The sequence below is a fragment of the Heloderma suspectum genome, chromosome 14, assembly GCF_057233095.1.
Source record: "Heloderma suspectum isolate Gila_16-S chromosome 14, 16-S_ref, whole genome shotgun sequence".
NCBI classification, from domain to species: Eukaryota; Metazoa; Chordata; class Lepidosauria; order Squamata; family Helodermatidae; genus Heloderma; species Heloderma suspectum.
This window is the reverse complement of record NC_139471.1, coordinates 25,183,976-25,198,351: the sequence shown is the minus strand read 5'-3', so window position 1 is coordinate 25,198,351 and position 14,376 is coordinate 25,183,976. Positions and strand designations below refer to the sequence as shown.

Here is a 14,376-nt window from a genome sequence, read left to right as displayed (position 1 = left end):
GGCCAACCAGCTGCCCATGGGAAAACCACAAGCAGGACATGGGAAAAACAGCACCCTCCCGTCCATGTTCCCCAGTAACTGGTGTACATAGGCTCACTCCCTCTGGTACTGGGGGTAGCACATAGCCATCAGGACTAGTAGCCATTGATAGCCTTCTGAATCTCCCACCAATCTGCTTCATGGGATGACCCCGGGTACTAGTATTATGACAGGAGGAGAAAAATGTCTCCCCATCCACATCCTCCACACCATGCATAAATTTGTACACCTCCATCATGTCTCCCCTGACCCTCCTTTTTTTCCAAGCTAAACAATCCCAGCTGTTGTAACCTTCCCTCATATGGGAGATGCTCCGGCCCCTTGATCATTTTAGTTGCCCTTTTCTGCATTTTTTCCAGCTCTACAATAACTTTTTTTAGGTGTGATGACCAGAACTGTACACAGTATTCTACATGTGGTTGCACGATAGATTTATATAAAGGCAGTATGATATTGGCAGTTTTATTCTCAATTCCTTTTCTAATTATACCTAACGTGGAGTTTTCAATTAGCAATAATCGCGCCTCGGATTAACCTCATCAGCCTTTTTTTACAGCAGCTGCACACTGGGTTGACATCTTCATTGAGCTGTCACCACAACCCCAAGACCTCTTTCTTGGTCAGTCACCGCTAGCCCAGTTTCCATCAGGTTATACTTGAAGTTGGGATTTTTTGCCCCAACATGCATCACTTTACACTTGCCTGAATGCATCACTTTACAATTGAACCACATTTACCACTTGGCTGCCCATTCTCCCAATTTGGGGAGATCCTTTTGGAGCTCTTCACAGTCCCTTTTTGTTTTAATCACCCTAAATAATTTGGTGTCATCCGCAAACTTGGCTACTTCACTGCTCACTCCTAGTTCCAGATTATTTATGAACAAGTTGAAAAGCATTGGTCCCAATACAGATCCCTGTGGGACCCCACTATTTACTTCCCTCCACTGGGAGATTTTACCATTTATTCCTACTCTCTGCTTTCTGTTCTTTAATGAGTTACTGATCCATAAGAGGACCTCTCCTCTTATTCCATGACAGCTAAGTTTGCTCTGAGTTTTGGGTGAGGTACTTTGTCAAAAGCCTTTTGGAAGTCCAAGTAAACAATGTCTATCAGATCACCCCTGTCCACATGTTTATTGACACTCTCAAAGAACTCTAAAAGGTTAGTGAGATAAGACTTACCTTTGTGGAAGCCATGCTGATTCTTTTTCGGCACAGCTTGTCCTTCTGTATGCTTACTAATTTTATCTTTAATAATGCTTTCAACCAATTTACCCAGAACAGATGTTAAGCTAATGGGCCTGTAATTTCCCAGATTCTGCCCCCGCCCCCCCCGGATCCTTTTTTGAAAATTGATGTTACATTGGCCATCTTCCAGTCCTCTGGAATAGAGGCTGATCTTAGGGACATGTTGCATATTTTCATTAGAAGATCAGCAATTTCATATTTGAGTTCTTTGAGGACTCTAGGATGAATACCATCTGGGTCTGGTGATTTATTTGCTTTCAATTTGTCAGTAAGGTTGAGAATTTCATCTTTTGTCACCACTATTTGCCTCAGGTCCTCAGACTCCCTTCCTGAAAACATCAGTTCAGGCACAGGTAACTGTCCGATATCTTCTGCAGTGAAGACTGAAGCGACGAATTCGTTCAGCTTCTCTGCAATCTCCTTGTCCTCCTTTTTAACTCTATTGTCATCCAGTGATCCAACTGCCTCCCTAGCTGGTTTCATAGAATCATAGAATAGTGGGGTTGGTAGGGGCCTACAAGGCCATCGAGTCCAACCCCCTGCTCAGTGCAGGAATCCAAGTCAGCGCATCCCTGACAGATGCTCCAGCCTCCAGATGCTCCAGATCCAGCCTCGTCTTGAAGGCCTCCAGGGTGGGAGAGCCCACCGCCTCCCTAGGGAATGGGTTCCATTGTCGCATTGCTCTAACAGGAAGTTTCTCCCGATGTTCAGCCAGAATCTGGCTTCCTGTAACTTGAGCCCATTATTCTGTGTCCTGCATTCTGGGATGATCGAGATCATCCTGCTTCCGATATGTTTAAAGAATTCTTTATTGTTGGCCTTTATGTTGTTAGCGATATGCTCTTCAACATGCTTTTTGGCATCTCTTGTTGTCTGCTGTCATCGCCTTCATGCAAGCTTGTGCTCCCTTTTGTTTTCCTCACTTGGGCAAGACTTTCCATTTTATGAAGGAAGCCCTCATTTCTCCAATAGCTTCCCTGACGCTGCTCGTCAACCATGTTGGTGACCTCTTGGATGTGGTGCTTCCTTTCCTAACCTGTGATATACATTTTAGCTGAGCTTCCATCGTTGTGGTTTTAAGTAACCTCCAAGCGTTTTGAAAGGGTTTAACCCTCTTGACTCCCCCTTCAACTTCCTTTTCACCAGTTCCCTCGTTTGAGGGAAGTTTTCTCTTTTGAAGTCAAATGTGACTGTGCTGGATTTCCTGTGCAATTTCCCACTTAAATATATATTCAATCTGATAGCACTGTGGTCGCTGTTTGCAATTGTTCCACTGTTTCCAACTGGTTCAACAACATTTACATCTCGTACTAGGTCCCCTTAGAGCAAACTCCTAAAATATGTTTTTTCTGAGGGATAACAAAAGCCAGTCCTTAGTAAAGATGGAGGTAGCATCCTTCTGTTCCTTTTCTTTTTTCTGCCTCAAAAGTTGAGATAGGATCCAAACATGCATACACAGAGAGCTGTAAGAAGAAAACCCTGAATAAAATAATTAAAGGTGCTGGCTGGGGAATGTTGGAAGCTGTAGGACTTTTTTCAGACTAAACATGCATAGGATTGTGCCTTAAAGGGAGAGCCACCTTTGCTGAGAATAGCTTGTAACTACATGGACTGGCCATATTTGCTTAGCTTTTTTAAAAAATAAAGGGCATTTTCATTAAATATCAGTTCAAGGTTATGCTCTCTGTACCTAAATTTATCTGTCAAAAAAGAAGGCATCAAAATCTTCCCCAGAGGAAAATTTTCCCCTCAGAGTCAGATCTTAAAATGCCTGACTTCACTTGTTAACTAACACACAGAATTTAAAATGTTTTCACACAGTCTTAACTGTCATGGCTTCTGCAACAGAAGCCATGGATTTGATGATGATGAAGATAATTAAAAAAGCAAATCCTTACTTCTTCACACTTCAGCATACCCCATATCCTCTAACATTTGCCAGGATATTTCTTTTATTCTTTGGTGGACTTATTTTGTATAATGTAGAGGAGATAAGTTCTTTGAAGGCTGCACTGTGTAATGTGTAGATGGCCCCTTTACGGCCACAATCTATGCAACATTTAACTACTGGAAGAAGAAGAGTCACCATTTTAAAAGAAAATGGCAACTCCCTCCAAGAGGGCAACAGCTGTGGACACTCCCCACAGGTCCAGGTAAGGAGCAGGGGGCTTGTGCAGCTGGGCAGGCAGCTGCCTGGATCAGGCCAAAATTGATCTGACTTGCTTTGGGTCGCTTTGGCTCAATCCTGACCTGCTCCAGAACGGGACTGATTCGGTCCGAATCTCCCCAATCCACTTTGGGATCCGGACTGAAGCAGTGCACAGCCCTAATTAAAAATACAACATTAAAACAATAAAACTATTAAAAACTAAAACAAAATTAAAGTGCATGTTATTGAGAGGCCTAGACTAATTGTTATTTAAAAGGCCTTGGTGAATAGAAAGGTCTGTGCCTGGCACCGAGACATTGTGGGATGGCCTCTGGGAATATGGCCATTCCACAACTGAGGTGCCACTCTCAAAAACGCCCTCTCCCTGGCGGTAACCCACCTCACTTCATTAGGATGGGGCATTTGGATCAGGCCCTCTGAAGAGGATCTTAAGGTTCAGAGATGTACATATGGGAGAAGGAGGTCTGTCAGGTAACTTGATCCTAAGTCCCTTAGGGCTTTAAAGGTTAAAACCAGCACTTTAAACTGGGCCCAGATATGGTCTGGAAGCCAGTGCAGCTGACAAAGCACAGGCCTAATTAGTGCTAAAAATGCCCAGTCCCAATTAATAATCTTGCAGCCTCTTCCCAGAGCAACAGCCATTTGAGAGCCATTTTTAAAGGTACAATGCAGTGCGATAGTCCAAATGGGAGGATACCAGGGCATGGAAAATTGTGGCCAGGTAAGGATGCAGTTGGCGTACCAGCCAAAGCTGATAAACAGTGCTTCAGGCCAGAGAGGTCAGTCGCGCCTCTGACAACAGTGCTGGATCAGTTAGCACCCCCAGACTGCGGACCTGAATCTGTAGGTGGAGCGTGGCCCCATCTAGGGCAGGCTGAATATAATTCGCCTGCACGGATGAATGAACAAGCAACAGTGCCGCCATTTTGTTTGGACTGAGTGTCAGCTTGTTCGCCTTCATCCAGTCCATTACCATGCCCAAGCACTGATGAAAAAGAGAAACAATGCTTCCTGCACTGAGCGTCACTGGTCCCGCTAGGACTGGGGGAGTGGAGGGTAGCTAGGCCGCCGCTAGGCAGGCAGAGCCAAGGGTCACAGTAGGCAGAGTCAGCTAGATGGACTCCTTTGAACCCACATTTCTCTGCTCTGCAGCAGGAACCCATTGCACAGAAAGGGCAAACTGAGGCAACTTAACATTAAGATCATGCCTGAAAGCAGAAGGCTGAGGTGGGAGTACGGGGTGGGGGAAGAGATCCACACAGTAACACACAAAAGCAGTCTTTTGAATTAACAGCAGCAACCCAGAACGCTCCTTTGAGCCCACATATCTCTGCTCCACCAACAATCTACTGCACAGCAAAAAGAGAAACTGAAGCATGCATGTTAAGTTAAAGCTCCTTGCAAAGCAAAGGGTTGTGTGTGGGGGGGAGGTTAGGTGGAATTTAAAAATCCCCCAAACCCGAGACAGACAGAGAGAGAGAGAGAGATTGTAAAGACAAAAAAAGTCAAAATAAAAAGTCAAACCCAACCCCCAAAAAGATTTTTTAAAAACAGGAACAAGCAAACAAAAAAACTCCAAAATGGAGATTAAAAGGAGAATAAAATAGCAATGAAAATAGCATATCCTGCCTTCTTGCTGCTGCTTTCTTCCAGTTTCTCTGAGCTGGCTGGTGCCCCTGGCTGCTAGCCATGGCACTGGCCACACATATTTAAATTAAAAAACAGACTTAATTTTTTTAAGTAATCTCACACTCGCTCACTCGGAGGCTGGTCTGTGTTGCAGAATGCACCAAAAGAAAAAGCGAGTCCTCTTTCTCTTCTCCGCTGGGCTGCTGCTGCGCCAATTGAATGTGTGCTCTGCTGCGGGAGAACAATAGCCCTGCCAATCATTTATTTGCTTCCTTCCTCACACACACACTGATTGGCCGTGGGCACCGCCCTTCCTGCCCCGCTCTTCATTTAATCCTTCAGTCCCCTGATTGGTTGGGGGGACTGAATATTGCCCATATGTGGTGTCCAGGCAATGCACTTGTCCCCAAGGTCCGGTCTGGCACAGAAGCTGCCGCTGCCCACAACAGAAGAAATCAAGGCGCATGTGCTGCCTCTTCATGCATAAGTGAAAGAGGAAAGGGAGAGCAGGCAGGCGGGTGGGCGGGCGGGCGGGCGTGCTCAGAAGGACCTGTGCTCCTCACCCCGGGTACTGCCAGCAGCAGTAATGGAGGCTGGGAGGAGACATCTGGTGGTGCCCAGTTAGTGAACGACTTGCTATCTTCTTGGGAGGAAGGGAAAGAAGGTTGGAACTCACAGCCCCACTGACCTTAAAGAGGAAATGCCTCTGGGGCCATCTACACACTGGTCATGCCTTGGACCAATTCTGAATGACCTCTCCCATCAGTTTAATGTCATTGTTGAACAGCAGGGGGAGAAAGAATAAAACCCTGCAGAGCCCCAAAGCGTGCCCGCCAAGGGGCCGAGGAGAGCTCTCTCAGCACCACCTTCTGGAACGAGCCACCCAAGTAAGGGCGGAGCTGCCGCACAGCAGGCCTCCCGTACCCAGCTCAAATAGCCTATCCAGAGGGATCCATGAATGGTAGCCTCGAAAGCTGCGGAATGTACAAGAGCATCAACAGGGCCGCGCTCCTCCTGACTTTTTCTCGGCAAAGGTCATCCCACGGGGTGACCAAGGCAATTTTTGTACCAAAACCAAACCTGAAGTCCATTTGAAATGGATCTAGATCAGAGGAGGGCAGTGTCTAAGAGTCCAGGGCATTTCTGCCCCCTGGAACCCACTGGGGGCCAGACACACACCCACTGCCAAAATTGCCAAGGGAGTGCAATTTTGCATTTAAACTGTCGTCCCTGCATGCCTTGTTTTGAAGGGAAATGCAGCTTTAAAAAATTGCTGCTACTGCTGCACGCCACCAAAATTTGGTGGCAATTTGGTGATGTGGTAGCAGCGATTAGGGCGCAGCAGTGGGGGGCACAAAAAAGGACAGGGGCACATTCAGCGCGTGTGTTGCCTGCCCTTGATCTGGATCATTGATTTCACCCAGGAGCGACTGAAGTTGGCCAGCCATGGCTCAGTTCTTGATCACCTTGCCCTGGGAGAGAACGCTAACCACTGGCTTATGGTTGTTAACATTGTCTCAGTCCAGGCTAGGTTCCTTCAGCAGCAGTCGAACTCTGGCTTCTTCTAAAGAAGCTGAAGTGCTCCCCCTCTAAGTGAGGCATTTACAACCTCATGGACCCAGAAGGACATCCCCTCCCCTCTAGATTTATTAAGCCATAAAGGGCCAGGGTTGAGCATACAAGCGGTATATCCCACTAAGCCAAACAGAGTCCACCAACCTTGGGCTGCCAGATTCTTGTTGATCACCACCTGCGCCACCCATGTTTGCAGTCCCAGGCAGATGGCAAAAGCAGTTTCTATGAGCCCCTGGTTAGTTGCCCCACAGGGCTTTGCACTCAGTTTGGTGAACCACGTTGGGGGGGGGTGTCTGTGAAAAACATCAATTTGTCATCTGGGAATCACTCCCTTTTGACACACAAATGAATTGTTTTTAAGGTGTCATACAAACCAAGCTTCAAAATGTGTTAGGTGCTGTTTCAGAGCAAAAAAAGAGAAAAGCTGATATTCCACCAGTCAAATCAATAAAGTTGGTGCTGGGCTCCCTTATTGTTATAGACGTATGAACCGTACAGAGGAAGTCTCATAAATAAGTTTCCCTCCTGCATAATACTAGAACTCGGGATCAGCCAATGTAATTTATTTGCGGTAGGTTTGACTGACAAACTAAAAGTATATTTTTGCAAAATACAAAATCAATTTGTGGAATTCACAGCTTGAATAAAGATTAGACTAACTCATGGAGTATAGGCCTACCAGTGGCTATTATTTTCATGGACTCCATGATTAGAAACAGTTTGCTCTCAAGTACCAGATACTGGGGACAAGCAACAGGGGACAATCATAAGCATCACGGCCTGGTTGTGGCTCTTCAAAAGCTCCTGGCTTTCCACAGTTGGATTAGGATGCTGCACCAGATAGATGCACCTGGGTCTGTTTCAGGAGGCAATTCTTGTGCTCTTATTAAGTGCAAAGTCAGCACAGACCAGTAAGTTGTACCTGTGGCAAGAAAACGGGTCCTGCACCTACGAAGTTGTGCAGTATGGTGCTGCCATCTTAGGACCATCATGACAAGTCAGGCAGGCTAAAAGTGGCTCATTTTAAAAGCCACTCCTGAGAGAATAAAATGAACTTGTGTGTGTACCGGGTGGGATGGGGAAGTAACATTTTTCATGGATTGCTCAGTCTTCTCCAGGGCAAAATGCTGCAGGTTTGTTGGGCGGGCAAGATGGCGTCATTGTGGGCACCGTGATGAGGGTAGATGCTCTTTGCAAAACTCGATTTTGCCTTGAACTCTGGAACTGCAGCCGATGCCTCTGTAATACACAATCCCTTTGATGCGCCTGCTCCCTACAGACAGCCCCGCGATGTCACCACGCCCAGAATCCGTGAGCTGCAGATAAGCCCTGTAGAGAAACCCCGGCTTCAGGAGCTGCTCAGCACAGGGTGGGCTCTCGTCCTGAATGTTCATTCACTTTTGTCCTGTATCCAAAGTCCTGTATTTGGGGGGGTTGTAATGTTCAGGGCGTACGAGGGCTGAGGCAGGGACAGCACGATATGAGGGAAGGGGAGAATGGCAGGCCCAGCTGACCATGGGGAGGGGGCCTGGAGATGGGTGGGGAAGACACTGATGTCCAAAAGGAGAGAGAGAGAGAGAGAGAGAGTAGGTCCTAAATAGATGGAGTTTGGCATACACCTCCAGGACTGTCACTGGTCACGGGGGGCACTGAAGCATCCCAGGAGGGGGGTTGGTTGGCCCTCCAGTGCAGTGTGGAAAAAGAACCGCCAGGTGCTGTTGTGTAACCCCCCTCCCCCCCGTCCTCCGGGGAATCCCTGAGAGATGATGCATTTCTCTGCTGTCACGGCAGGGAGACTGGGAAGGTGCAAGCCAAGGGCAAAAGGAGGTCCACGCCGTGGCCCTGGGCATGCCGCCCAGGCCGGGGAGCAACATCCTTAAACTCTGCCACGTGGCGAGAAACCACAAAACTAAATTAACAGTGGGCTTGGGCAGACAGTGGCCTCCCATTGGGTGTGCGTGTTGCACTTGGGTATCTCACGTGCTGCTAGTCTTTGTCAGCTACATGATTCTGTCCGGCAGAGATTAAAAAAGCTGCACCACCAGCACTCTTTGACCCTCAGCGTCAAATGAGCCCTTGATAGCCACAGCCCGCAGGGCATCCAGCATAATAATCATCTTATTGCCACAAACCTTCGCTATGGGGCAGAGTGACAGTTGCTTGAAATTTTGTTTTAAAGTAACAGGTTTGGAATTTTAAAATAAATAACTAAATTATGTGGCGTAGGTAAAGCCACAGAGGTGGGTGCCGTGTTGCTCCCAAAAGGAGTTTGTCAGCAGAGAGCAAAGGACAATGACAAAACCTGGTTTTGTTTCCAGGATACAATATTCGGAGCAAACGGATTGGCCTTTCCTGAGGGGCTAGCACCAACCCTCCTCCGGCAGGGACAGCAGAGGCCCAATCACAGGCCTTGTCTCTAACACATGACATATGTTGGCATTTTCACCTTAACAACTGTCTTTTCAATTTATCATAAACCGAACAAACGGAGTTGCGCATTTCTTGACTCACCAGCCACTGATGCCAAATTCTAGGTCGCTGGAACTAGGAGGGAGCGGGGAATGTGCCAGTCCCAGGGGCAGGAGGCACCAGGGCAGTGGGCAGACATCCACGCTGAGCCCCAGCTAGGCCTCCCAACAATATGCACCCCCCCTGAATCCTCGGGCCTCCCTGAACCGCCTCCTAGACCCTATTCGGTCTGCAGTTCCACCCTGGAAAAGAGACAAGCACAGGCAGGCTTGCAGAACGTGATCTTGCCAGAGATGAGCGGCAGAGACTCCCAGCTCTCCGCGGAAGCCTCGCTTGCCTCTAAGGTCTGCGGCCATTGCATCATCCCTGAGAGATCTCCCATCGGGGCATGCGTCTCGACTGAGTCCGCCAGTGGCCTGGCCAGCCGTGCCTAACAGCTCGCCCTCTTTGTCTGTCTGTTTGTCTCTTGCAGCAGTATCATCCCACAGACATCACTGGGCAGCTCAACCTCTCCGACCCCTCAGTCAGCACCGTGGTGTGACATCTGGGTGCTGGCCCCGCCGGCTGCAGGCTCCAAAGGGACAGACCAGTGGGGACTCTGATGGGCCCTTCCTGGAGACGTCCAAGGGAAGCTGTTGCCAGCCACCCACAGCGCCTGCATGGCTTTCTTTCCACCTGGCCATTACAGGTCCCCTTCTCTCCCCAAGCCAGCTGACACTGCTGGGGCCTTGCAGTGAACTGCGGAACAGGAGGCCTCGGAGCAGCCAGACGCTTTCCTCCACGCCGGTGGCCTCCAAGGATTTTGCTCTGGGCACCGGCAGGTGCAGAGAAGGCGGCTCTGAGTGGCACATCAGCCATGCTGAGGGTGGACCAGGACCGCACATTCCTGGGAGTGGACAGGGCTCCTTTGCCTTGGGGAGGGAGTCTCTCTGTCACGCGTGCATGTGCAGAGCCTCCCAGGCTCACCTGACTTCCCCTTTTCCACATCCCGTTAGAGAACAGCAAAGGGCCATCTGCACCCGCACTGCGGAAGGGCCACTGGCCATGTGGCTCCAACAAAGGGCTGGTCCGTCTCAGTGAGCCCGTCCGCCCCAGGGAGCGCGCGCGCACGGCCGCACTGCCACAGCCCCCTGTTCTCCCAGGCAGCCGAGTGCTGCTGCCCATGTACATACCGTGCCGGCCTTGTCCTTCGCCTGGGAGCAGGGGCGCCTGCCCCCTTTCCTTTTGCCCAGTTTTTGGCTCATGAGTGAAAGGGGACTTGGGCCATCTCCCTCTCAGCTTCCCCAGTTTGGTAAAAACATATAGTCAGTAGAGTAGAAAAAGTAGCCAGAGTGAAGCTAGGCGGAGATGGGCTTTGCTGCTTCTTGTTGGCTTCTGAGACTTTATGCATATGGATTTCTTGCCCAGGTCATAACACCCTTTAATTTCTGTTTTACTCATTATTGGGGTCAGATGAGGGTGAGCCTCAGTCTCACCACCTGCTGCAAAATGGGTTTTATAATACTGGTCTGCCCTCCAGGACTGTGGTGAGGATGATTGAGGCAGCATGTACGTCGCACTCTTCAAGCGTTAAGAGTTATTAACTGGAGATCCTAATCCATTTTGACAGTCATGGGTACAGAACAGAACCAGGGGTAGCAGTTAATCCAGATCAAGGTACAAAGAATTTTCTGTTTATCGGACTCCAAGGAAAACTAGTGTGATCCTGCTGTGTTAGGTTTCATATGGTAAGACTCGGGTTCAGAGCCATTTGCAGGCAGCCATGGAAGCCCACGGGGTGGCCCTTGGGTTGGTCCTCCCTTTTCATCTGTTGCCCTTCTTTTGTCAAATGGCAATGAAAAGCTGCCCGTTCTTGGCAAGCCACGTCCACCCAGAGGTGGGCTGCTGGCTGTATTTGCGGCAGCTAAAGCTTCCACATAGTGAACAAAGCCAGCCCACCACATGGAGTATGTTGAAGCAGTCTAGCAACAGCGTGAAATAACTTCCCTTGCTTTCCAGAGTATCGTCCAAGCCTTTTCTCCTCCAGTGGTGACGCATTGTAGAGCAATGCTAGCCTGGGACACATACACAAGAGCACTGCTGAACATGGATTAGACATCCCCGCATGCACACACAACCTATTTGTTCTGCAAGTTCCAAGAACAGCAACCAGGAGGCTCCCCCGCCCCGGCTCTGGATTCACGTTCAGGTTCACAGTTCTGGGTGCAGAACCAGAGCGGGGGATGACAGCTGTTCTTAGTGAGTTACTGTGCAATCCTATACTTGTTTACTCAGAAGTAAGCCCCTTTGAATTCAATGGGAATTACTCCCAGGTAAGTGTAGTGTTGCAGCTTAATCAGGACTTTTAAAGTGTGTGCTCTTGAACATGTGCCCAAGGCTACACTGATTCTTCTGTAAATAGATCCGTGTGTGTATATGGAATTTTTAACTGGGCATCAGCATCCCATTACTATGAATAATAATCGTATTTATTAACAAATGTACTGTGGGGGTTTTGTAACAGCCAAGGGGTATTCTTCAATGAATTTCATATACCAGTTGCAGTGTGTGTGTGTGTGTGTGTGTGTGTGTATGTGTGTTGTGTCCATTATCCAAATTCAAACTGATGATGAACGATCAGGCAGCCTTTCACTGGCCTCACAGAAGACATTGCTTCTCACAGCTCCCACAAAAGACTAGGAATTTTGCCCATGAGTTCTGCGCACACATCAGGTTTCCTATAGGCAGCTCTGTGATTCCATTTCTAAACAACAACACAAAATGTGGCTTTTGGTGTCAAATTCCCCTTCCTGGGGAACTCACCCCCCCCCATCAGAAGAAGCCCCATTAAATACAATTAAGTGTGTTTAGAATTGTGGCCTAAAAGGTGGGTGAATGATGCCCAATGAGTTCTCAAGAGTTTCTGATAGCTAAATACTATTTACAGGGTGTCTATGGGCAGCTGGATTCTATATGCAGAAGAACAATAAAAGATGCAAAATAAGAGAAATCATAAATGTGATTAATTTGCAGAATTACTACAGGCTTATTTTTTTTTAAGTGGAGAATCCATGCAGCCCTGCCCACAGGATCCAAGACTGAGGCAATAAGATCTACTCTTACCATTGATGGAGAGAATCATTAAGAAAAGCTACATGCAGATGCCCTAAATTTCTCTGGTGTGCCTGTTGTGGATTCACACTTGCCCCTTCTTTGACGTATTGTGACAGATTTGTTCATGTCTAGGGATATTATGAGAGGATTTTTGTATTTAGATGATCATGGCTCAGCAGGTAACATCTATGCCATACTCCAGGTACAAAGTGTCATCTAGGAATTTATGTTTCCAACATTCCTGGTATTAACATAGAATTTTTGGATATAGGACTCTGAGATCAGGCATGTCTTTTCATTTTTTTACTTTAAAATCGGAAGCTGCAAGTACAAAACAATTGAAAGCATTCTAAGTTTAGTCTTAAACTAAATTCATTTTAAAGATGAAAGTATCTTACCCACATGGCATTACTGAGCTTGTAGCAAAATGCAGCAGAGAAGTCAAAGTGAGATTGTTCTTCTCGGGACAGGTGTAGTGCCCTGCGAGAACGAATTCAGTTCTGTGAGGACAGTGGAGTTCCTGTATTTTCTCTCTCATATTTAAATGAGTTCTTTTGAACTCCTGATACATGTTTCCTTGTGAAACAGGAATTTCTCTGATTAGTTATTATTGTTCTCAAAGTTGTCATCTATTTGTCAGCTTTTATGTGCAACACTTTTCTCCAAAGTAGGATCACATGTTTCTCTTTCGTAGGTCCTGTTTACTTTTCACAATACGTTATGCCATCTTTCACTGCACTGCAATATGTATAATTGTTTAGCAGTTACCCTGCCTTTTCCCAACTTCCTTATCTTAATCACTTTTTAGTTTTTCCAAAGTTTAGCTAGGAAAATTTCATTTTCCCCATACCAGATTCCTAGGTCACTGAAAAGTCACAGCATGTCAGCACAAATACTTCTGTTAGAACGCCTTTGTTGGAGTCAAACTGATTCAACCTTTACAAGAATATACATTAATATTTTCTTTCTTTATGAAAATTATAAACTTTTGAGAGAGATAAGCTTATGAGAAAAATGTGGAAACCCAAATAACTTTTTATTTTGGATAAAAGATTTGCAAGGTAGCCTATCCTGCAGGCTGGTGCAGGAGTTCTGCGAGATGCAAAGACTTCTGGGGCAAATTGTCACAGTACACAACCTTCCTAACAGAATCAAGCTGAGGAGGGGCTGGTTCTTACTGTTCTCAGCAGAATCCAGCTGCGCAGAAAGCTGATCGGCCGGCTGCTGCAGCAGTTGCAAAGCGATCTCCCTCTCCAGCCAGCCGCGGAGCGTCCCGCGCTTGCGGCCATCATAAAGCCACCCCGCTCTCCCAGCGCAATGTTCCAGCTTTTAAAAAGCAGCACACCGGCTGCTGAAAGGCACGAAAATAACATAATGGCACCGAATAGCCCTTGACTGGATAAACATGCCAGTTGGCCGAAGCGGGGGGGCGGGGGACGCCCGTCCAACGCATGAGAGCCGGGAAACGGGAGCGCCCGCCTCCGCGCTGGGTACGCGCATCGAGCGTAAAACTGGGCAGCGGAGGCTGCCGCGCGGGCGGCGGCGGCGCGCTCGCCCCCTCGGCGCGGTGTCTCTGCCCAGCTCCGACCAGTCACCCCTCCCGGCTTCTAGCCGCAGGGGCGCCGGCGCTCCGCCAGCCGCAGCTGCCATCCTTGCCAGAGCGCGCGCGCCCGTGGAACCGCGCCCGGCGCTTCTCCGCACGGCTCTCCTCGCCGCACAGAGCGGGACATACGGGCTCGTCCCCACCTCGGCGCCCGCGCTGCGCGCCGGCGAGGGCCCGTCTGCGAGCGGCTCCCCCGGCAACATCTGCCCAGGGCGGCTCCGGAAAGCTCGCCGGCTCTGAACGCCCGCTCGGCGGCGGCGCCGGAGGGGAGATGCTCGCGCGGGGCGGGGCGCGGGCGGACGCGGCTCGCCCCGCGGGGCGCCTCCGCCGAGCCCTGCTCCGCGCGCCGCTCCCGCTTCTGGCGCGCCGCGCCAGCTCGCCGCCCGCCCGGCCTCTGCCCCGCCGCGCGCAGCTCGGGAGCGCGCGGCAGAGGCGGACGGCGCCCAGCCCTCCGGGCCCGTGGCCGAGCCGCCCCCGCGCTCCTCAGGGCGCCGGGCTCAGGAGACGAAGCCAGCCGTCTCGCGCGCGCCGCCCCGCGGCCAAGGCCG

The 14,376-nt window shown here is 49.1% G+C and overlaps 1 protein-coding gene across 2 annotated transcripts in view; it reads left to right on the top strand.

Moving 5' to 3' along the window:
- Positions 1-11,674, top strand: part of GRIN1 (glutamate ionotropic receptor NMDA type subunit 1) — an 85,414-nt gene extending 73,740 nt beyond the window's left edge. Inside the window, exon 18 of one of the 2 annotated variants that reach the window (XM_084821470.1) lies at positions 9,605-11,674. In XM_084821470.1, the coding sequence (XP_084677596.1) occupies positions 9,605-9,673 (69 nt within the window). In that variant the 3' untranslated portion in view covers positions 9,674-11,674. The remainder of the gene's footprint in view (positions 1-9,604) is intronic. The other variant, XM_084821471.1, reaches the window with a different exon arrangement.
- Positions 11,675-14,376: the final 2,702 nt, after the last annotated feature.